Here is a 24,950-nt window from a genome sequence, read left to right on the forward strand (position 1 = left end):
ACATCCCCCCTCGATTATCCCATTGGTTTTTGCATGGACGCCCCCACCCCCAGCACCCCTTGGGTTCCTGCAAGAGTATTCTTCAAATGTCATTGCTATGCTATTAATGTAGCATTTAATTAAAATGTCAATGTATTCAAATAAGCACTTTTATTTTGAAGGCCAACCAATACAGCCTGGAATCAAACCAGGGACTGTAGTGACCCCTCTTGCACTGAGATGCAGTGCCTTAGACCGCTGCGCCACCCAGGAGCCCAATACAATACAAAGAACAGTGGTTCTCAACTGGTCTTGCCTTGGGACCTAAATTGAACCAGGTTGTCTCAATCATGACCCAACATTTACACCGCGAAAAATATTCGCCAAAATACAACCTGGAAAACTATTTTAATGCTATATTGATAGTAAATGTAGCAACTCTTTCATTTGTCAATAATAAGATTTTGCCTATATTTTTGACGAATAATCAACCAAAATAACGCCGCTAATAGCTATATTGAAAATACTGTGATTGAAAAAAAAAACTGAGATTAAATTATTCAAAAATGTTAATGCATTATCATTTCTACACACTTTCTACCTGGTTTAAGTCCTTTAGGTTCAGACTGAAACATTTTTTCATTGTAAAAAAAAGTAATTTATTATTTTCTTTTTTACTCAGTCACCCACAACCCATTCAAAACCTCAACCCACCAGTTGAGAATCACTGCCATAGAAGAAGGCCAACCAGGTCCGTGACACTCGCAGACCCAGTGGCTAGAGTGGTGAAACAGAATGTCTGTCTGTCCTTTTGAGTTTTGCTGCTGAAACAAAGTAATGTTAGTAATCAGTTATCCCATATAACATTTTGTGCTGAATCCACTATGGTGTTTCAGGTGCCAAGTTTATGGTCATATTGTGTGTAGGATCCGATAGGGTTAAATTTGTACAAGGTGGTGGCGTTTTTTTTGTGAGTGTAGGGTTAGTTGGCAGGCAGAAATCATGTGATCTTCCTTTCCCTATGTTGTGTCACAAAGTATAATGGATTTGTACTCCAGATGGTGGCGGTAATGCAACATTATATTGGATGCCAACCGCCGTTAAACCCCACCGAAGAAGGCTAACAGCTCATCCATTTCTTAAAACAGGAAGTAAGTTCAGTTCACTCAGAGAGGAAGAGGCGAAGCAAGAGGGGTAACTTAGCCCAAAATCTGTTTACTCCGGCATGCGGTGTTTTTCCGCTCACCAAGCGATTCGTTTTTGTATGGAGGTCAATGAGAGTGTCGAATTTGGTTAACAAAAAGTTGAATGCTTTATTTGCTACATGTGGCTTATTTGATATAATCGAAGTTTTGTAATGCGCGGTTTGTTAGGCGTGTACTGATATACGTAGGACATGTGACATTCCGGCAACTTTGAGAAAAAACACCTCATATCGGAGTTGTGGGTGTTGTTCACTCACGTTTAGCCCTCTCATTGGCTAGAATGGTCCCACCTGATCTTGCCTCCTCTCTGCCTTTTTTTTTAAATACATTTATTTTCATTGTTAGAGCGGCCACTAGAGTATCTGGTCAATATAATGGATAATTCTTTGGTTCACTCCATAACTGTGTGGATAAATATGTGGTTCTCTGGTAATACAGTTACTATGCATCAAGAAAGTCTCCTCTGACATGTAGTCTCTACAAAACAAGAGGTCGTACTGGTGCTTTAGCTTGATGAAACAGCCGGCTATGTCTCGACATATCCATATAGAGGCGTCCGGCGATGATGCAGCACGAGTGCCACTTCTCACTAGCCACCTGGAGCTAGCTAGCCTCGACTCGGATGAAGGTACATGCGTAAACTCCACCTGGTAGTCTTGGAACTTTCATGCAGTCTCCCACGTAAACTAGTCCAACCTGTGTACTCTTTATTAGCTTAAAAATGTAATTCTGATGTCAAATTCAACAGGTAGTAGGTGTACCTGCATTATCAGACGTATGTTTTCCATTAAATGTTTTGAGTAATTTATGATCATACAATTTACAAAGCCATTTATCATGTTTTTTGTGTTTTTTTTACATTTCAGGTGAAGTTATTTTTGAGAGGCGTATTGGAGATAATGCAAATGATGTTCAGAGAAGTACACAAAGAAAACGAACATATGAGGAAGCTGTTGAGGAAGCAGGTAGACTCTACTGGGATTTTGATGTGTAACACAAGGTGTATTCATTATTATAAACTGGGTGGTTTGAGCCCCTGAATGCTTTTTATTAATTGTTATTGTTCTAATTACGTTAGTAACCAGTTTATAATAGTGTAACGACCTTGGGTTTATAAGCGCAGATATCGACTCTGCCCCATGAGCTTGCTTTTGCGGCACAGTCGATAGCGGGCTGGACTTTGGGCTAGAAGGTCGAGGGTTCGAGACCTGCTTCCTGCTGTTTCATTACAATAGCTATAAGGCACCCCACCCCCAAATCTACACACAGTACCCCATAAACTGAAATGTATCACATTTACATAAGTATTCATAGTCCTTTAGGTGCCTTTTGGCAAACTCCAAGTGGGGATGTTATGTGACTTTTTTACTGAGGAGATTACTTCTGTCTGGCCACTCTACCATAAAGGCCTGATTGGTGGAGCGCTGCAGAGATGGTTGGCCTTCTGGAACGTTCTCCCATCTCCACAGAGGAACTCTGGAGCTCTGTCAGATTGACCATCGGGTTCTTGGTCACCTCCCTGACCAAGGCCCTTGTCCCCTGATTGCTCTGTTTGGCCAGGCGGCTAGCTCCAAGAAGAGTCTTGGTGGTTCCAAACTTATTCCATTTAAGAATGATGGAGGCCACTGTTCTTGGGGACCTTTAATGCTACAACATAATTTTTTTGGGTACCATTCCCCACATCTGTGCCTTGACACAATCCTATCTCAGAGCTCTACGGGCAATTCCTTCGACCTTATGGCTTAGTTTTTGCTATGACATGTGCTGTCAACTGTGGGACCTTTATATAGACAGTTGTTACCACAGGTGGAATCCAATCAAGTTGTAGAAACATCTCAAGGATGACCAACAGAAACAGGATGCACCGGAGTTCAATTTCAAGCCTCGTAGCAAAGGGTTTGAATACTTATGTAAATAAGGTATCTATTTTTTTAAAATAAATATGCACAAAAAAAATGGGTAATTGTGTGTGTATATTGATGAGGAAAACAATTAATTGAATCCATTTCAGAATAGGGCTGTAATGTAACAATGTGGAAAAATTTAAGGGTCTGAATACTTTCCAAATGCACTTTATATGGCCAATATCCCATGACTAAGGGCTGTATCGGTTTGCGTTGTGCATAAAAACAGCCCTTAGCTGTGGTATATTACTCTTTATAAACTGGATGGTTTGAGCTCTGAATGTTGATTGGCTGAAAGTGCTCTGTCCTAGCACTCCGCATTGCATCATGTCTAAGAACAGCCCTTAGCCGTGGTATATTGGCCATATACCACACCCCTGCTCTAATTATGTTGGCTACCAGTTTATAATAGCAATAAGGCACCTCTGGGGTTATACCACACCCCCTCGGGCCTTATTGCTTAAAGTGCAAACCTACCTAATTGATCAAGTTCAGGGGTGTATTCATTAGTGCACACCATCATAATGGAAAATGTTTTTAAACTAAAATTAGAGTTTCTGTTAGAGAAATTCAGGTAGGTCCTTCCCTGTTTCCTTCTGTTTGGTTCCGCTTGGTTCATAGTGAATACACCCCAGGTAGGTCCCTTCCAGTTTCAGCAAGTTTGCTTCTGTTTGGTTCCTAGTGAATACACCGCTGATGCCTCAGTCTCAGACTTCCAGACATCACACTATTCTCATTAGAAAATTAACAGTATTCCTGTAGTGTCTGGTCTCTGCGCCCCACCTTCAGGGTTTGGTTTGTTCCATGGGCTCCTGTTGGTGGTGTGTGGATGGGCCAATGCCAGTGATGCGGTGGAGATCCTGTGTGTTTCCTTTCTGCTGCCCACGGCCCGCTGTGACCTCCATCTCAGCTCCTCAGACATGGGGTTACTGACGGCCAACATTTTCCTCGGTAAGGAATAGCTTATATGGGTAAATAGTTTATATAATTTCAACTAAAGAATTCAGTCATCACATTTTAAAGTAGGCCTAAATATCAGTTCACTTGATTACAGATGCTGCTGTATTACTTATATGTAAGTGCAGACTTAACCAGGGTTCTATTAGTGTGATAAGACTCATGCTTAACAACTAAGTCATTCATCATCAATCGCATGTAAAAACCAAATTTCACATCAAGTTCAAGGTTTATGAATAGCAACATTGTTTAAGAATTCTGTGCATAAAAACCTTTTCTAAATGAGGCCTCTGACTTTTCTATGCTCTGTTTTTGCCCTTTGTCCCCATAGGAATGATGATAGGTGGGTACATGTGGGGTTACCTGGCTGACCAGAGGGGGCGCCAGAAGGTCTTGGTGATGTCCCTGACAGTGAACGGAGTGTTTGGAGCGCTGGCCAGCTTTGCCCCAAGGTTCTGGCTCTTCCTTCTACTACGGTTCATCAGCGGTGTAGGGTAAGCACTCATTACATACCCCTCTGATTGGACCTAATGAAGATGGTACACAGACGCACACACATACACAAAGACACCAACACGGAAATGTAATGTGAATCACTTTACAAACACTCAAAGTTGCATCTGCTCTCTTCATTTAAAGGATTCATTTCAACTTTCACCAGAGTGTCTTTCCAGGGCATAGGCTACTCATATGTTTCCCTCTCACCCTTGCCAACAGACAGTTGTCATTGAAATACCTAGACTCTGCTCAGTTAACACTTTGGAAATCTACTGTGTAGGCACTCTAATTGTGTAGTGGATTCTAACAAGTATTTTCCATTTGCCTTTTCCAGGGTGGGAGGTTCAATCCCGGTCATCTTCTCCTACTTTTCAGAGTTTCAGCCCCGGCTGAAGAGGGGGGCAATGATAAGTGCTCTGGCCACCTTCTGGATGGCAGGGAATATTCTGGCAGCAGGTGACACCATTACTATACATTGTCTTCTGTTACAGTCAGATGATGTTTGTCCTCGTGTGAAATGTTTGAGGGAGGTAGAGATGATAACTGTTGCATGTGTCTATAGGCAATGTTTAGGTCCACATGCCTGTTAAAATCATAAAATATAGACCCATGTCCAGTAATATGATTTTTCTGTTTGTGTTTCAATCATTCGTGAGACGTGTACCTAATGGAAATGCATTAACAAATAGTCTAGCTGCACACTTTTGATACAATGCAAATTATTTATGGAAAGTCACAATATATGATGTTAATGAACATTAGGTAAGCGTCTGGGTGTGTGTTTTCCCTACAGGCCTGGCGTGGTTGGTCATTCCCCGGACCTGGGTCCGCTTTTCTCTGGGTGGGCTGGACTTCCAGAGCTGGAGGCTGTTTGTGGTGCTGTGCTCTGTCCCCAGCCTCACATCGGCACTCATCTTCAGTCTGGCCATGCCTGAGAGCCCCCGGTTCCTCATGGAGGTACACCAGTGCTTACAGGCCACTAATCTTTAAAATCCAAAATGCTGTCTTTAAAGACTGCCTTTTTGTGTAACAGTTGGCCAGTCATACAGTATAACTCCAATAAATGTTTCTGAATAATAGAATAGGACACTTAGCCTTGTATACAAGCCCAACCAAGTTCAACAAGTTAGTTTACGAAATAATATCTTGTTTTTGGTTTGTTTCTTCATTAAACACACTTCTCTTTCTTTGCAAGGCTGGCCGTGAGACAGAAGCCCTACGTGTCTTCTGCAGGATGTTTGCAATAAACCACAGAGGCAGTCTCAAGACCTTCTCGGTATGTACCATAGTATGTGTATCTTAGTGCAGCAGCTCCCAAACTGTGGGTCAGGGCAGATGTCGCGGGTTCACGCGATTTTACATTTTTTTTGCCCATAGATACTCATCATTTCATTATTAGTAAATTCCTTAAAATTAGTCACAAGAGTTAGATGTTTTGAATGTTAAATTGTTTTATTATATTTGGTCTGAGTATGTTTTTTTCACTGCTCAGAACCGGCACTTTTTTCTTCTGGGGGCCTTAAGAACCTTTTGGTCAGGGGGAACCATGTGTCGCTTTGCGTCACAGCTCAACCCTTATTGGAGGTTTGCCACTCAAAAGACACGTCAATTGGTGGGTTATGAAGCAAAAGGTTTGAACCCCAATGTATACAATCGCATAACTCTCCAGGTATAACACTTTTAATATATAAGATATTGGTTTTGTTAAAATGTTTTACTCAAAAAAAATTAAGTGGAGTTCAACATGTGAAAATGAATAGTACAGGTCATGAAACATTTCCCTCAAGGACCCCTGATACATGGGGGTTTCCCATCCTTAAGGAGGTATTGGAGAGGCTGCACAAACCCAGTCACAACTACAATATACAAACTAATTGCCCTGGCAAGAATACCCTGTGTGAATTCTAAGTAACCTTGCATTACTATTACCACTATCATCGGAAGATAATTAATCCGCATTGTAACTAGGATAATCAAAATGATCCTTCAGACCTCACAGAACCGTCCAACAGCAGAACAACTTCAGAGAACCAGACCAGGGAACTGCTTAAGATGCAGTAGAGTTTTACACTATTTGACGTTGACGTGTCAAATAAGCTTCTTTACCAATCAGGACCTGAATATGACTCCAGGTCACATAATAATTTAACACGTTCATTAATTCATTAATTTTGTACGTATTTATTACACATTGATTACACTCTCTCGTATTTCATGTCACAAAGATTCACCGTATGCTACGAGCCATAGATTCTCGTATGCTACGAGCCATAGATTGTCACTGATGATCACATTTGCATAAAGGTCGTTTGGAGTCCGCCCAAGTCTCAGGTACTGATGAAAGACGTTCACCCAACTTCTGTTCTTCCGAGGTAAAATTAGCTAGCTAGTTAACAATGGCTGCCCAATTTCTCGAAGATGGTAGATTTACAATCTCTGATTGCACCAGACTGCTGCTCACGGACAGAAGAGATGGACTTCAACCATCAATAGCCAGGTAACGTTAACTTCATGTTAGCTAGCTATCTAACGTAGGTGTTGAGAGTGTGGTGTAACAGCTGCAAAAAAAGTAACTACATAATATAACACTAACGTTACCGAACTTACCAACGGCGTTAGCTAGCTAACGTTAGATCTGCCTGCCATTGATATATTAACTGAACTCAAGATAGCTAGCTAACGTTAATTGTGGAATCTCTAAAACGTTAACTCGTTACTGCTGTACGGTAACGTTAGCTAGCTAGCGATGTTGAATGAAGATACATTTTTTTAGCTAGTTTGTAGTTAAAGTACGTTAGTTAAAACTGTATTGACTGTCAATGCACGGTTGTCTTTATATGTCAGAGGCTCAGAGTTGGCACCGTTTAGACAAGAGAACACTTAAGGGGATGTTAACTACATACAGATAAAATGTCACTGGAACCATCGGGTCTGCGGTCTATTTTTCAGGTCATTTGATTGGTGAAGAGATGGCCAGCAATATAATTGCTGTTGCAGAGGAGTTCCTAATTGCTGTTGCAGAGGCAAATTACATCCAACAACGGGAACCTTATGAATATGGCAAGTTGTTACATTTGTATCATTTATTGTAAGACATGAGTGGCAAAGGCTGATTGTATCATTTAACCTGTACTGTGTTAAGTCTCCTGTGTCAAGTCAATCAATGAAAACAAACATTTGGTTGGTCTATAATGCTGTTCCTAAATTCTATATGGTGATCTTAGTCTTTTAACCTAAAGTTTTTAGGAGTGTATTTTGTAATTCATGATCTATTGTATTTTTTTTTTTTTCAGTGTCCTATCAAGCGCCTTTGGAGGGAAGGCAGTAGCACATCACCAAGGAGCAGCTTGAGTTCCTCATAGATTGTCATATGACCATCAGACAAATGGCAGATGTTCTCAATGTGTTGCAATCTGTGGTCAAGCTGCGCATGAGGTAAGTTATCGTAATTTAATAAAGCAATTGTAACACAAGTGGGATATCTCTTCATCCTCTCTAGATTTGATCACATTCCTGATTGATGTATCTTTTTGTGTTTTGTGTTTAGTCATTTTCAGCTTGTCAGGTCATACTTACTGTTGTCAGACGCTTAGCTGGATGCGAGGATCAAAGAGCTGATATCAATTAAAACAGAATGGTGTCACTATAAGAGAGAGAGGTTTTGTTAAACAAACGTGTCATGTTTTTTTAGGTGGAGGATTGTTATCCATGGTGCTGTGGATGGTTACAGCAGACTTGTTGGGTTTCTGAAGGCCTCTGACAACAACAGGAGTGTCAGTCATGGAGTCATGCGAAGCAGCCATCACCAGCTACGGAGTACCATACCGGGTGAGATAAACACCGGATGGTGAAAACAACCGTATCTGCGCCTTCATGGAGCAGTTCAGGGATGTTGAGAGGGGAAGTGCCCTCAGAGGAAGGTGCACTCACAACCAGAGGATAGAAAGGCTGTGGGGGGACATCTGGCATGTAGTCTCCAACGTTTACCATTACCTGTTCACCTTCTTGGAGATGGAGCAGATCATCGACATCAACAATGAGGTGTACCTGTGGCCACTGCACTTTGTGTTCCTGCCACGGGTGAACAGAGATCTTGCTGTGTTTGCCAGTCAGTGGAACCGCCATGGGCTGAGGACTGACCAACGGCAGTCACCTCTGCAGTTGTTCGTCTCGGGTTCCCTGGCAATGCAGAGGGCCAATCGGACAGCAGTAAGGGATTTGTTCGCCCCAAATTCAACCACCATCAGCTCTCAAGCCACCACCTCTGCTCCTCCAACCACCACCTCTGCTCCTCCAACCACCACCTCTGCTCCTCCAACCACCACCTCTGCTCCTCCAACCACCACCTCTGCTCCTCCAACCACCACCTCTGCTCCTCCAACCACCACCTCGGCTCCTCCAACCACCACCTCGGCTCCCCCAACCACTGGCACCGCAGCTCTTTATTGGTCGGAATGGGTGATTGTGCCACAAATCCAGTTCACCATCAGCAACACACAGATGGAACTGTTGCGGACAATAATTCCATTGGAAGGCTCCAGAGGCAGCCTGGGAGTTAACTGCCATAACCCTCTGTAGATAGTCATCTTCAGCGCCACTCGTTCCTACTCCAACCTGACCTACTACATACTCCCCTACTGGGATGAGGGATTGGACGCTATATCTTCAGCGCCACTTGTTTCTTTGAATCGGTTCATTTTTATAATACTATTATACATTTTATAATACTAACATTCCCCCTCTTTCACACACTATGATTTGGTCTCTAGAAAGGTATGATAGACATCTTCAACTCTAAACGGATGAGGACCAGGTGGCCTTAACCTTCGTTAAGTACTTCCCCATTCCAGTACGATTCTGTTTGGTCATATTTGGAGAGAGTCAGGTACTGTTAAGATATACGGCCTATGGTTACTGTATTTTGCTCTATGGCACTTTAGCACAGCATTCCATCTGCTGACACAATATTTGTCTTCCACTCAGTACAACACGACCCAGGAGAGGCCTACTGCAAGCACTGGATTGGAACCTTCAGAGCGTGCCTGCTGTGGGAGGACAACCGAACATTCTGAATGGACATTATTAAAACAAACTTACATTTTTGTAATGCCCAATTGAGACTTTTATAAATTGTTAAAATGTGTGGAGAACGCCCTATAGTTAAAAAAAAAAAAAAAAACTGAAGATAGTGGTTCGCCCCCTTTACATTTTATATAATTGTGATTAACATGAACCTATTACAGGTAGTAACATAATTGTTGACACATTGTGACAGCTCAAATTATGTGGTTGAAGATGGACTAGTGCAGGGCTCCTAACCTTGTTCTTGGAGAGCTACTGTCTTGTAGGTTCATGCCTACCCTAATCTAGTGCACCTGATTTTAATAATTACCTGCTTAATGAGGTTAGTTACAACTGAGGTTGGATTGAAAACCTACAGGAGGGTAGCTCTCCAGGAACAGGGTTGGAGAGCCTAGGACTAATAGATTTAGTTCTTAGATCAATGTATTTGAAATGTCACTATGAAGGTGCAGTTCCCAGAAGTGGAGCTGTCATTTAATGCAGTTCTAATTAAATGATAATGGCTGAAGTTAATTTGTTCTTAATGTAGGACATCAAATTATCTGAGTTGGCTGCAGTACTTCAGTCAATATCAGCAACGGCTATTGGTTATTAGTGAAGTGTCAGTAAAAAAAACTCAACTTTAACACCAAGACAAGCAATATGGATTGTATAATTTAATTTGAATGATCATTAAGTGAACAATAACAGCCAATATGGAAACACAGTGCATTTGGAAAGTATTCAGACTCCTTTACCGTTTCCACATTTTGTTATATTAGAGCCTTATTCTAAAATGTATTAAACAAATAAAAATGTAGCATCATACCCAAGAAGACTATGGTGTACTCGCTGCCAAAGGTGCTTCAACAAAGTACTGAGTAAAGGGTCATAAATGTAATATTTCCTTTTTTTATATATACATTTGCAAAAATGTCAACCTGTTTTTGCTTTGTCATTATGGGGTATTGTGTGTAGATTGATTGGGGGGGGGGGGGGATTATTGTATCCATTTTTGAATAAGGCTGTAACATAATAAAATGTGGAAAAAGTCAAGGGGTCTGAATACGTTCCGAATGCACTGTACAAACAATACAGATAAATGCTTAAATATTGATGTGCAGTTACATTTTCAAACACTCAATTGCTACCGTAATTTAGTGCTACTAGATACAATTATGTATCGTAAAAATGTTTTTATGCAACACCGAAATGTGGGGAATTCCCTAAAGGCATTTGTAGGTGCTATGAAGAGGGAGCCTTAGTGTCACAGCACACGTGTTTGCCTCTGGGTATGTTTTCTTCTGCTGCCCAGCAAGATGCCCTTGTGCTGTGTGGAGGAATTCGATGGTCGTGGTGTCCTCAAACCCAAGGGGTGTCACCACCGTTGCCCCAGTAGCAAACTCCAACACCATCGCTACTGTTAAAGGACATTCTTCATCTGAGGAGTACACAGTAAAACATTTAAAATACATATTTAAATCATAAAATTGAATAATATGCAGTTACCGATAAACTTGAACAATGTACTAATTTTACCTTGCACCTCAGCCAGCCAGTTGAACCAATGGCAGATGGTGTCGTTCTCCAAACACCGCCGGTTGCCGCCAGGTATGGAATAGGTTACTTTAAACAGGTCCCTGGCAGCGGGAGGCTTTATGGAGTCCACAAAAAAAATGCTCGGAAGCTGTCCGGGTGGTTCCCCAATGCTTCGGGCAGCTCAAGAGAGTTGAGACGATATTTGAACCTGTTATGGTTTAGAGACTATGTATATTTACAATAAGTGTTAAGGACAATATAGTGATGTGTATTGATTTAGGGGGATGGACTGATTAAAACTACTTATGTTAGAGGAGGTAATGACAAGTACTTCACAGATTTGACAGTTTACTTACTGCTCCAAGGCCACCTGCATGCTCCCTTGGACAAATTGTTGAGCCACCAAAACAACCACACCATCTCTGTCCCCCATTGTCTTGACAACAATCCTTTTTTTTGTAGGGGAACGAGCCTCCTTCTGTCTGTCTTAAAAACCTCTACATTTGGATTAATCTGGGGGAATGTTTCCACCAAAACCTTCAAGAAGCTGCTTTCCTCCTGGCCATAGGGCACTTTGATCTGCCTCACAGCATACTCTAAAGATACTGAGATATGGAAACATTATTTAAATATAATAAAAAAGTATCCTAATATAAAACATGGAAATAGTCCATGATCTTCAAAAAATCAATAAAATAACCTACAATAAGTATGTTGAATCACAAGATAGTTTCACACCTAGCTTACTTACAAAGCAAGCACTGTGCATCGCACGGTGTCCTCATGTACTACATGGATATAGGGAAAGTGTACCTATCCTGTTCAGCTGCCGGATGTTAGGGTCAGAGAAACAGGCAAACCCTCATAGTTATCAACCTGCTTCTCCCGGTTTGCTGCCTTTGGACTCCAGCATTATTCCGTCTCCTGAACGATTGAAATCTGAGATACTCGCGCATCCCACGGTAGCTGTTGCAATCATTAGCAAGCTAACGTTACTAGGTAGTTGTGCCGTTTAATGTTGACTTTTGCCAGGTATTACTTAACCTACCAGAATTAATCCTACTTTTGAACCACCCGATCCTCCTGGGATGGTTGTAAAGGTGGTTGCACTTGGCTGGCAAAACTTAAAAAGCGATCTCTCATGTTTTCAAGGTTCGACATGACTTAGTCGTTTGTTGGTGATGATGAATGAGAAGTTTTTCATATAGTGATTGGCCAACATTTGCATATAGTTTACATATTGTTATTTGACGCGTCAAATAGTGTTATTTAACGTGTATATTTTTGGCTGTTTAAAGAAACCATTGAAAATCAAACCATGGATTACAGTGTCTGCTGTCACATGTTCTTTGACTACTATCAGGATGAGGAACCATAAAACATCAAGTTCTAAAATCCTGAACTTCCCATTACGTGAATACAACTGAATACAATATTTTGCAATCTAAATATGTGACAATTCAAAGAAACCATTGAAAATCAAACCATGGATTACAGTGTCTGCTGTCACATGTTCTTTGACTACTATCAGGATGAGGAACCATAAAACATCAAGTTCTAAAATCCTGAACTTCCCATTTGTGAATACAACTGAATACAATATTTTGCAATCTAAATATGTGACAATTCAAATATATATATTTTTAAGTATAACATTTTAACAACTTCATTTTAAGTACTTAATTAATTTAACATTGATGCTGGTCTTTAAAAAACAATGGCTATATGAATGTACAAAGCCATCGATCACGTGACACCATTCATTCCTATGACATACGCTTTCAGGCCCGTGCACACTCTTATCAAGGAATGGATGTACAGCCAGATCTGGGTTCAAATACATGATTTTTATATCACATATCAGTTTAGGATTAGGTATGATTCATATTGTGAACCCTGCTCAATATACAGTACATGTCTTGGAGGGAGCAGGGGTGTCAAATGTGGTTCATGGGCCATTTTTGTCCCCTTTAAAAAAAAAAATTGTTTCAAAAAAAATGTGGCCTTTACTTGTGCTCCCTCTTTTCAGTAATGGCCCCAATGGAAAAAATTACTTTTCAAGTTAGAAAGATCACTTCTTAATGTTTTGGCCTTGATGAACTGCACGTACTGTGTTACTGTAAGTGTATAGTGGTTGCTTCTCCAGTCAAGCAGTAAATATCTCTAAACCAATCCATTTTTCCTGAACACGTCTCCATCTTTCTGTAAATAAATACAGCCCATCACATGGAGCACGGTATGTAAAAGTAGAGGGAAATTGGCACTCATGACCTTTCTGATCGGCCCCTCTTTACAGTAATGGCAAAACACACTTGCAAGTTAGACAGACATACAGTATGTTTTAGCTCCCCATATCCCAGTACTAAAAGCTGCCCAATTCTGTTGATATATTTTCAAAACCCTTTGTTTTGGCCTCTATTAACTGCATATACTGTATTAGCTCATATACCAGAGGTGATCAACCTTGGGTCTCTATTCAATCTGTATCTCTGAAGTGTTACAGATAGCGAGATAGAAATGTGAAAGGTAATTTCCGATTGAGCCAATATATGCAGTGTTTACGATGAATGCAGTCTCCGCTAACCCGGGAACATTGCCTTTAAATTTAAATCGCGCTGTAACGCTGAACATCCGTGATACAGATTGAATACGGCCCTTACCCTTAACGTTTCAGTGTTTTTGCAGGCTTTTGCTCCAGCCCAGCAGTAAACATACTTCTACTAATCATAATCTTTCTCCATTAGTAGAATTAGATATGTTGATGATGCTACTACTTTTCACTTGATATGTTAAATATGGTGTGTTCTGTATCGTTTACAGATTTGTGGGCTGCATATCCCTTCTGAGAAGAAAGAGAGGGAGACTAGGAGAGGTGGAACACACACTCAGCGCTTTGTCAACCTCCTCAAACAGGTAACACCATGCATACATGTACACATGCACACAGACATAGGAGACCGGCACATACACAAATACACTCTCATAATGTTTTTTCCCCTTCAAGACTGGAGCACCCTCCGATGGGATATCACAGCTTCAAAACTAACAGATGTGCTGAAGGAAATGTTGTACTGTACTTTATGCTGCATCTCAGATCCCCTATATACATACATGTATGCTGTTGGCTTTTACATTCAGGTTTTTCTTGATCACATGAGGTTCAGCCCAAAGTCAAATACAAACCCAGTATGTGAATATTCCAATAACACATTGTATGTAGGACATGTTTATTTTCACTTAAATCAATGTTGCTTGTGTTGCAGTGCCTGGCACCAATAAGACAGCTGTTTGTTGGAGAGTTGGCCTCTAGAAGTGTATGTCTGGTCATCATATTCTACTGCATCTCATTTGGGTGGGTCTCAGCTCTCCTTAATACAATCTGTCTGTCTTCAGCTGTCCGTGTTGTCCATACTGTATGTACGGATGACATTTTTGACACAAATATACAAACATTGACAGCTCATATTTCTGTGGGTAGTTATCCTATGTCCTAACCCCTTTGTGTGTGTGTGTGTGTGTGTGTATAGATACTATGGGCTGTGGATGTGGTTCCCAGAGCTTTTCAAGAGAGCAGAGGATGGAGGCTCACCCTGTGCCAATGTGTCTCGCTTACAAAGCCATGACAACCAAAGCTGCTACCCAGTCAAAACGGCAGGTGTGTACAAAACACGAGAGTAATGCACTTCTCAATAAAATGCTCACTCCTGTCAGACAGAAAAAGGTTATGTGTAAACAGCAGCTATGTATGTTATATAAATCTGTGGGCACCAGTTTCTCTTTAATGATGAAATATTGTGCTATCTATAACATTGTGCAACGTTTGTTATTCAAGTAAAAAAAAGTATATTTCATGGCACTTTACTGGCACAATTATTTTTTTGAAAACTAAGTTTGTGTGTTGGACTGCTTCCTTTCGCAGTATACATGGAGGGCTTTGTCACTGCAGCCTCAAACCTACCAGGGAACATCTTCACCGTTCTCCTAATGGACGTCATTGGAGGAAAGGCCCTGCTTTGTGAGTTGTTTTCCCCTCCCTTCTTAAAAGACAGTAGGGCATGATCAAAAAATGCATTTAGTTATTAGAAGTTTCAGTGACATTGTGGCTCAATCAGAATAATTTTGCAGCATTGGGAATGGTGTCATAAAATGGCAATTTGCAGACGCTTTGATCCAAAGCCTCTCACAGTTAACCCATGTTTGTGGTCTATGCAGGAATCAAGTCAAAGTTGCTAGCCTAGAATCACATTCCAACCAAAGCCATCTTGGCATGGATTCTATTCCCTGTGTGTGTCCGTCTGCTTTTTTGAAGTATGTACTGTGCTCTCTGTCCCAGGTTGCAGCCTATTGTTGTCCAGTGTGAGTGTGTTCCTCATCTACGAGGTGAAGACGAAAGCACAGAGTCTGCTCATCTCCTGTGTTTTTAGTGGAGTGTCTGTGGTGGCCTGGAATTCCTTGGACGTGTTGGGCACTGAGCTCTACCCCACCCAGCTACGGTAACTGCATACACCATCATAATAGCCTGGTCCTAGATCTGTTTGTGTGTTGCCTTCCCAACTCCTATGTACTAGAACGCTTCACGGATCCGTCTGTACCCGAATACACGAGACCCGAGCAGGTCAGGATCCAGAATTCTAAATGATGTCACGGGTCTTGGGCGTGTGTAATTTTAACAGACTTGTCCGGAAGGGCCCGTACAGATCATAAACGCGACTGCTGCAGTAGGAGTGAGACATTTTGTAATTCATGCTGCTGCTGTAGCTTTTTACGAGAGTGCAGCATTGTGCGTATAGCTTGTTGTTGACCAATCATGTCATCAAAGCGGCATTAGGCTAAAGTCACAGAACCTCACTCCGTGTGTGGAAAAAGTTAGGCGGTATCTAACCAATGGAAGATGGAATCAAAAGTTAAAGGAGAAGGATAGGCTACAGCAACCAAGAGCCAACAGGTAGGCAGGCTGCTACTTAATATTCGGAATGGCGTTGTTGTCATTTGTAACAAGGATGAGGAAGCGCATGCGCTGCAGCCTCAGTTAGCCTGCTAGCTAATGTTAGCTAGCTTAACTAGCTTCTCACGGTTTGATGCAGTCCAAGACAGATACTACGTAATCATATTTGATGATAAATAACCTAGCTATGTCAGCTATTAGTCTACTAAGTCGGCTTGGTTGGTTGCTGTCTCTTTCTCCCTACTCCCCATGTCACTTGCTCACAGTACAGCTCCTCCCCCTCCTGCTGGAGCGACACCCCTCTCGCTTTCAGCTCAAAAAAATTAATTTTCTGCTGCTTCCCTCACTTGGATCAGACAGGCTCTGGATCCGACCAGATATATACAGTCATGGCCAAACATTTTGAGAATGTCACAAATATTAATTTTCACAAAGTCTGCTGCCTCAGTTTGTATGATGGCAATTTGCATATACTCCAGAATGTTATGAAGAGTGATCAGATGAATTGCAATTAATCGCAAAGTCCCCCTTTGCCATGCAAATGAACTGAATCCCCCAAAATAATTTCCACTGCATTTCAGCCCTGCCACAAAAGGACCAGCTGACATCATGTCAGTGATTCTCTCATTAACACAGGTGTGAGTGTTGACGAGGACAAGGCTGGAGATCACTCTGTCATGCTGATTGAGTTCGAATAACAGACTGGAAGCTTCAAAAGGAGGGTGGTGCTTGGAATCATTGTTCTTCCTCTGTCATCCACGGTTACCTACAAGGAAACATGTGCAGTCATCATTGCTTTGCACAAAAAGGGCTTCACATGCAAGGATATTGATGCCAGTAAGATTGCACTTAAATCAACCATTTATCGGATCATCAAGAACTTCAAGGAGAGCGGTTCAATTGTTGTGAAGGCTTCAGGGTGCCCAAGAAAGTCCAGCAAACGCCAGGACCATCTCCTAAAGTTGATTCAGCTGCGGGATCGGGGCACCACTAGTACAGAGCTTGCTCAGGAATGGCAGCAGGCAGGTGTGAGTGCATCTGCACGCACAGTGAGGCGAATACTTTTGGAGGATGGCCTGGTGTCAAGAAGGGCAGCAAAGAAGCCACTTCTCTCCAGGAAAAACATCAGGTACAGACTGATATTCTGCAAAAGGTACAGGGATTGGACTGCTGAGGACTGGGGTAAAGTCATTTTTTCTGATGAATCCCCTTTCTGATTGTTTTGGGCATCCGGAAAAAGCTTGTCCGGAGAAGACATGGTGAGCGCTACCATCAGTCCTGTGTCATGCCAACAGTAAAGTATCCTGAGATCGTTCATGTGTGGGGTTGCTTCTGAGCCAAGGGAGTGGGCTCACTCACAATTTTTCCTAAGAACACAGCCATGAACGGTACCAACACATCCTCCGAGAGCAACTTCTCCCAACCATCCAGAAACAGTTTGGTGACGAACAATGCCTTTGTCAGCATGATGGAGCACCTTGCCATAAGGGATAACTAAGTGGCTCGGGGAACAAAACATCGATATTTTGGGTCCATGACCAGGAAACTCCCCAGACCTTAATCCCATTGCGAACTTGTGGTCAATCCTCAAGAGGTGGGTGGACAAACAAAACCCCACAAATTCTGACAAACTCCAAGCATTGATTATGCAAGAATGGGCTGCAATCAGTCAGGATGTGGCCCAGAAGTTAATTGACAGCATGCCAGGGCGGATTGCAGAGGTCTTGAAAGACAAGGGTCAACACTGCAAATATTGACTCTTAGCGTCAACATCACGTAATTGTCAATAAAAGCCTTTGATACTTATGAAATGCTTGAAATTATACTTCAGTATTCCATAGTAACATCTGACAAAAATATCTAAAGACTGAGGCAGCAGACTTTGTGAAAACTAATATTTGTGTCATTCTCAAAACTTTTGGCCACGACTGTACATAACGGGTCTAGTTGTCCTGGGGTCCGTTCAGAACGGGTCTCTATATAAATAAATAAAAATGTATTTATGCATATTGGGTCCGGGTGGGAAGCCCCAGGTCCACTTTAGAACGGGTTCTATTGGTCTTCTATTGTCACGACAGGTCCAAGATCTGTTTCTGCTGTCTTGCCAACTCCTATGACATGTAATGGGACCAAGCTCCCATACAGCCTTCTTTTAAACAATTTCCCAGCAAAGGCTCTTTGCCAGGCTGATCGTCTTGTCTCCCACTGTGCTCACTGTCAATCTTGATTTATTTTAGGTCCTCCGCTCTGGGCTTCTTCACAGGAATAGGCAGAGTGGCAGCCATCATGGGTAACATAGTCTTTGGCCAGCTGGTGGACACCAACTGTGCGATACCAGTTCTACTTGTGTCTGCTTTGCTGCTGACAGGGGGGATCACTGCCTTGCGCCTTCCACGCACTAAACAGGCAGAGCTCACCTGAGGCCTCTGTGAAATGAAGTCCAGAAGACACACTTTTTTTCCCTGCTCATAGTCCTCGCCAAGGGTTATTCCCTGAATCTAGTCTACCTAGAGATGCCTTTTTCCCATCATGACCAAAGATTGACGTACAAAAGATTTTATAAAACGGATGTTGTGAAATGCTGGATTGCACAAGTGCACTTTGAGAAACCGTGTACCTTAATGGTTTCTCAATGATTAACAAGTCATTGACCAGAGCTAATACAGTGATCTACAAAAGTATGGGGACAGTGACACATTTTTTTGTTGTGTATTAAAAGTAGTCAAACGTTGAGTATTTGATCACATATTCCTAGTATGCAATAATTACATCAAGCTTCTGAATCTACAAAGTTGTTGGATGCATTTGCTGTTTTGGTGGTTTCATTTCTATTGGTCACAAAATAATCAATGATAAATAATGTATTGTCATTTTGGATGAACTTTTTTTGTGAATAAGAATAGAATATGTTTCTAAACACTTCTACATTAATGTGAATTAGTGTTGGCATGGTATACCGGTACCACAGTAATATCACGGTACCAAAACATCATGATACCAACATTTATAGATTATCGTTTCATATAATACTATCACATTTTTCAGTCCTACCGATCTAAGGCACCGGCGCCTTTTATAAAATGTGTATCAAGTCAGTTTTGTTTATAAATTCTGTAAAAAAATAAATGCAACTAGTCTCTTGTATGCGCTGGTCCAATAATGTCCACTTAACTTTCATGCCATATCACGTGTAGTAGCTGTAATCTGCCAGCCCATCCCATTCCAGCCATCACTCACCTGTTTCAAAGATTTTACTGAGTTACAGTTCATAAAAGGAAATCAGTCAATTGAAAAATTAATTGGGCCCTAATCTATGGATTTCACATGACTGGGAATACAGATATACATCGATTGGTCACAGATACCTTTAAAAAAAAAAGGTAGGAGCGTGGAACAGAAAACCAGTCAGTATCTGGTGTGACCACCATTTGCCTTATGCAGCACCACATCTCCTTTGCATAGAGTTTATCAGGCTGATGATTGTGGCCTGTGGAATGTTGTCCCACTCCTCTTCAATGGCTGTGTGAAGTTGCTGGATATTGGTGGGAACTGGAACATACTGTCGTACACGTTGATCCAGAGCATCCCAAACATGCTCAATGGGTGACCATGTCTGGTGAGTATGCAAGCCATGGAAGAACTGACATTTTCAGCTTCCAGGAATTGTGTACAGATCCTTGTGACATGGGGCCATGCGTTATCATGCAACATGAGGTGATGGCGGTGGATGAATGACACGACAATGGGCCTAAATCTCCTCACAGTATCTGTGCATTCACTTTGCCATCGATAAAATGCAATTGTGCTCGTTGTCCGTAGCTTATGTATACCGATACCATAACCCCACCGCCACCATGGGGCACTCTGTTCACAACGTTGACATCAGCAAACCGCTCGCCCACATGACCCCATACACGTGGTGTAAACAAATTTGTGCACAACATTTTTGAGAAATAAGCTTTTTGTGCATATGGAACATTTTTGGGATCTTTTTTTCAGCTCACGAAACATGGGACCAACACTTTACATGTTGCGTTTATATTTCTTTCCCAGAGTAATTTCACAAACCATGTCGCGAGTCGTTTTAACCTGTTAAGGAAGTTGAGAATTCAAGCAGCTTTTTGCAGCTTTTTGTTAAAAATCGCGCAACATTTCAGCGCCCTGCTATTCATGCCAGGAATATAGTATATGCATATGATTAGTATGTGTGGATAGAAAACACTCAGACGTTTCTAAAACTGTTTAAATCACGGCTCTGACTATAACAGAAATAACAGAACGTGCGTTTCATCGAAAAGTGCAGGGAAATCTGATCACTGAAAATGGAAAAATATATCCTTCCGCGACTTCAAGGAATTGTTCAAAGTGAACCGAATTAAATAGGGCCGAGGTTACAGTGCCTACAGCTTCCACACGATGTCTAGAGTCTTGTCATTTGATTTAGTCATTTGATTCTTGGTCGAACCGAATCAAGGGAACTCCTTCCCTCCGGTCTCCGACCGGATGTTTTGATCGAGCTCTCTTCGGACATGTTTTATACACGGACAGCTAAAGAATTTACATTGCCTCCTGATGAATTTTATCGCTTATTAACGTGTACTAATACCTAAAGTTGCATTACAAAAGTATTTCGAAGTGTTTTGTGAAAGTTTATCGTCGACTTTTTTAATTTTTAAAAACAGACGTTACGTTATGAAACGCTATTTTTTTCAGTTTATCACACAGTATTCTTAGATCGATATCTAGGCTATATATGGACCGATTTAATCGAAAAAAGACCCTAAATGATGTTTATGGGACATCTAGGAGTGCCAAGAAAGAAGCTCGTCAAAGGTAATGAATGTTTTATATTTTATTTCAGCGTTTTTGGTTTGCGCCGGCTAACGCAAAATCTGTCGTGTTAGGTGACGTTGCAGTATTTTGAGGGTGCATGGTATCAGATAATAGCTTCTCATGCTTTCGCCGAAAAGCATTTTACAAATCTGACACGGTGGATAGATTCACAACGAGTGTAGCTTTAATTCAGTATATTGTATGTCAATTTTAATGAAAGTTTGAGGTTTATCAACCTCTATAGGTGGCGCTCTTTAACATTTCCGCTGATTGTGGTTCCCACCTCGGTACCACGTCCTTAAACTAATCCCAGGACGCTTATTATTGTTTTGATAACAAACAATGTTGTTCAAATTTGATTGGCACAGGAAAAAAGGCCTGGTATGGTTGGTATCATGGTAGCATCCACATGAATGTTGAAATATACTTATGTCCTTATTTACAATAAAAGTGACACCAAAATGACATTAATTTCTATTGGGCACAAAATAATCTGAAACACAAACAAAACAAACAGCAAATGTATCCAACTTGATGTAATCATTGTGTGCTAGGAATATGGGACCAAATACTCAACTTTTGACTATAATACACCATAAGTGAATTTGTCCCAATATTTTTGGTCCCCTAAAATGGGGGGACTATGTACAAAAAGTGCTGTAATTTCTAAATGGTTTGCCCAAAATTTATGAAAATACCCTCAAATTAAAGTTGACAGTCTGCTCTTTAACATCAGTTTAACATAGTTTAATTTAAAATAAAGTGCTGTGTAAGTGTTGGTGCTCACTGTGTATCCGATATGAATAAATCAGTGATTCATGGCTTCATTAATTCATTGCTTGAGTCTGGGCACTTAAAGGAGAACTCCACTTACTATCTTTGGGTCTTTTTTTCATTAGTCCACTGTTGATTCAATCACAACATGTTTTGCATGTTAGCAGTCAAGTTTAAAAGATATTGGATTTCAAGAAGCCAAGTGTTACCAGCCACATCACAAAACGCATCATCATCATGATGCGGCCGGCGATACTTTGCTTGAACTTGACTGCTGACATGTAAAACATTTTGGGACTGTATCAACCGTTGATTATTGGGGAAAATACCAAAAGATAGTTTGAGTGGAGTTCCCCTCAAGTGACAATCAAGATAGTGTGGCCCACAACGTTTTTGTCAAATTGCTAAGCAAATCCAATGTATAGGTAATTGCTTTGAGTTGACTTAATTGGATCCAAAGATGTATCACCATCTGTAAAGATGGGTTGCCACTGCTTATAGTCCATGTTGTAACGCACCTACAGTAAGTAGTTGTCAATGGTTTAAGCGGAGCTGGGGGTCTCCTTGCCCCCCAGCTCCGCTTAAACCATTGACAACTACTTACCGTTTAAGGGATTGCTCTTCAAGAGCACAGTCAGAACTACAAATGTCAGATTATTCCATGTAAAACAATTGTGCACATTTAGCTCTATCATCGGTGTTAAAGTAACTGTAGGCTTTTCATGCTCAGTAAACATTGATCATGTCATTTGAATTGCATATACTCGATGGTAGTGATGGGTTCTGATTTCTTAACTGTTGGAATCATGAAATATACTTATTAATTTCACTGAGGGAGAGAGGGTAATGTATAACGTTTACATTATGTCAGGATATGTTATTGTTAGCCATCAGGGATCCTATGGGAGGAGAAGAGACAGTCTGAGAAATATATATATATAGATAGATATATATACATACATACACACAACTAATCTTCTGGATAGCAACAGAAGTGTATTGGCTGTTCAGATGTGTAAGGGGCTCAGCATAGGAGAAAAGGGTTAAATATCAGTGCTTGTGAGAATCTATTATTTGTTTGTTCAGCTGTTCGATCCTTTGGGGTGAATAAACTTGGTTGGAGCTTTTATAGTGTCCGTCGATTTCTTACTCTGATTTCTAGAACCTAACAGTAGCCTCAATATATATCAATATTGGCCACTATTAATTGGATATTTGAGTGATATAAGAGTGAACTATACCTGACAAGTATGAGTGGTTTTGGTTAATTTCCCCATCCTGTCAAGCAGCAAAAGGGCGCAATTGCCGGCGATGTAATTAATAAACTAAACCAACAAAAATACTGTGTTAGCTGATAGTTTACTTTGCAAACTACCGGTAGAAACGTACAATTGGCTAAACATAGTTATAAGTAGACCTAATGTACTTTTTTTCTCCAACGTAGGCATACAGTACCTAATGAAGTTGGCTCCCCTTTCCCCCATTTTGTTTTTAAGTGTTTAATCACGATTTGCTGCTGACAGACATGATAGGCTGTTGATTGGACCACGTCAAATTGTCTAGCTAGCTAATAACAGATCACCTCAATATGGCTAGTTGACAAGCTAAAATAAAGCGCCTCCATGCTCTGGACACTACGCTGACAGACACAGCAAACCTTCTTGCTACAGCTCGCATTGATGTGCCATCCTGAATGAGCTGCACTACCTGAGCCACTTGTGTGGGTTGTAGACTCCGTCTCATGCTACCACTAGACTGAAAGCACCGCCAGCATTCAAAAGTGACCAAAACATCAGCCAGGAAGCATAGGAACTGAGAAGTGGTCTGTAGTCACCACCTGCAGAACCACTCCTTTATTGGGGGTGTCTTGCTAAATGCCTATAATTTCCACCTGTTGTCTATTCCACTTGCACAACAGCATGTGAAATTGATTGTCAATCAGTGTTGCTTCCAAAGTGGACAGTTTGATTTCACAGAAGTGTGATTGACTTGGAGTTACATTGTGTTTAAGTGTTCCCTTTATTCTTTTGAGCAGTATATATATATATATATATATACATACACACTTATACTTCCAGCGCCGACAGATAGCCGCCTCGCTTCGCGTTCCTAGTAAACTATGCAGTATTTTGTTTTTTTTTACGTGTTATTTCTTACATTGGTATCCCAGGTTTCATTACATACAGTCGGGAGGAACTACTGAATATGTTTTGCCTCCAAACTCGTCATCAAGCTCAAGACCCTGGGTCTCGACCCCGCCCTGTGCAACTGGGTACTGGACTTCCTGACGGGCCACCCCCAGGTGGTGAGGGTAGGTAACAACATCTCCACCCCGCTGATCCTCAACACTGGGGCCCCACAGTGGCCACCTAACACCACCTGATGTCACAAGAAGGCCATAAAGATCATCAAGGACAACAACCACCCGAGCCACTGCCTGTTCACCCGCTATCATCCAGAAGGCGAGGTCAGTACAGGTGCATCAAAGCAGGGACCGAAAGACTGAAAAACAGCTTATATCTCAAGGCCATCAGACTGTTAAACAGCCACCACTAACATTGAGTGGCTGCTGCCAAAATACCGACTCAACTCCAGCCACTTTAATAATGGAAAATTGATGTAAAAAATGTATCACTAGCCACTTTAAACAATGGCACTTTTATGTCTTCATACCCTAAATGACTCATCTCATATGTATATACTGTACTCGATACCATCTACTGTATCTTGCCTATGCCGTTCTGTACCATCCCTCATTCATATATTTTTATGTACATATTCTTTATCCCTTTACACTTGTGTGTATAAGGTAGTTGTTGTAGGACTGTTAGGTTACTCGTTGGTTATTACTGCATTGTCAGAACTAGAGGCACACGCAATAAATCATTATCTACTATTATTCTGACAGTTCAACTCCTTAGTTTGTGTCATTGATATGGAAATTCACCCACAATGTTCAGTTCATAAGCATTGACTATAATACCTCTAGGGCAGGGGTGGGCAACCCTAGTCCTGGAGTGCCTGTGGCACTCCATGCTTTTGATTTTACAAACCTGGAGACCTTTAACTAGGTCAGTCAGTTAACAATTTCTTATTTACAGTGATGGCCTACCAAAAGGCCTTGCTGGGATAAACATTTTTATATATATATATATATATATATATATATACACACATACACACACCACGACGAGAGACACCACAAACATAACAAAACAACATAGCATGGCAGCAACATGACAACATGGAGGCAGT

General features: G+C 41.2%; 2 protein-coding genes across 5 annotated transcripts; both read left to right on the plus strand.

Annotated features, from left to right (window-relative positions):
* The first annotated feature begins 1,119 nt into the window (after positions 1-1,119).
* On the plus strand, positions 1,120-24,608 carry sv2 (synaptic vesicle glycoprotein 2). Of its 4 annotated transcripts, none has more exons than XM_065022715.1 (13): positions 1,120-1,812; positions 2,051-2,149; positions 3,851-4,039; positions 4,377-4,539; positions 4,878-4,999; positions 5,337-5,500; positions 5,739-5,819; positions 13,964-14,056; positions 14,407-14,495; positions 14,671-14,798; positions 15,063-15,158; positions 15,477-15,636; positions 23,866-24,608. In XM_065022715.1, the coding sequence occupies exons 1-13, from the start codon at positions 1,698-1,700 to the stop codon at positions 23,981-23,983; spliced, it is 1,617 nt and encodes a 538-aa protein (XP_064878787.1). In that variant the 5' UTR covers positions 1,120-1,697; the 3' UTR covers positions 23,984-24,608. The 4 variants fall into 4 exon arrangements, with proteins under 4 accessions (XP_064878787.1, XP_064878788.1, XP_029524553.1 ...); XM_065022716.1 differs by having other exon boundaries at positions 23,929-24,608; XM_029668693.2 differs by lacking the exon at positions 23,866-24,608 and adding an exon at positions 18,326-22,822.
* Positions 7,073-10,133, plus strand: LOC115134569 (UV excision repair protein RAD23 homolog). Its single transcript, XM_029668695.2, has 3 exons — positions 7,073-7,603; positions 7,837-7,978; positions 8,235-10,133. The coding sequence occupies exon 3, from the start codon at positions 8,417-8,419 to the stop codon at positions 9,119-9,121; it is 705 nt and encodes a 234-aa protein (XP_029524555.1). The 5' UTR covers positions 7,073-7,603; positions 7,837-7,978; positions 8,235-8,416; the 3' UTR covers positions 9,122-10,133.
* Positions 24,609-24,950: the final 342 nt, after the last annotated feature.

Source organism: Oncorhynchus nerka, linkage group LG9a (assembly GCF_034236695.1).
Source record: "Oncorhynchus nerka isolate Pitt River linkage group LG9a, Oner_Uvic_2.0, whole genome shotgun sequence".
Lineage (NCBI taxonomy): Eukaryota > Metazoa > Chordata > Actinopteri > Salmoniformes > Salmonidae > Oncorhynchus > Oncorhynchus nerka.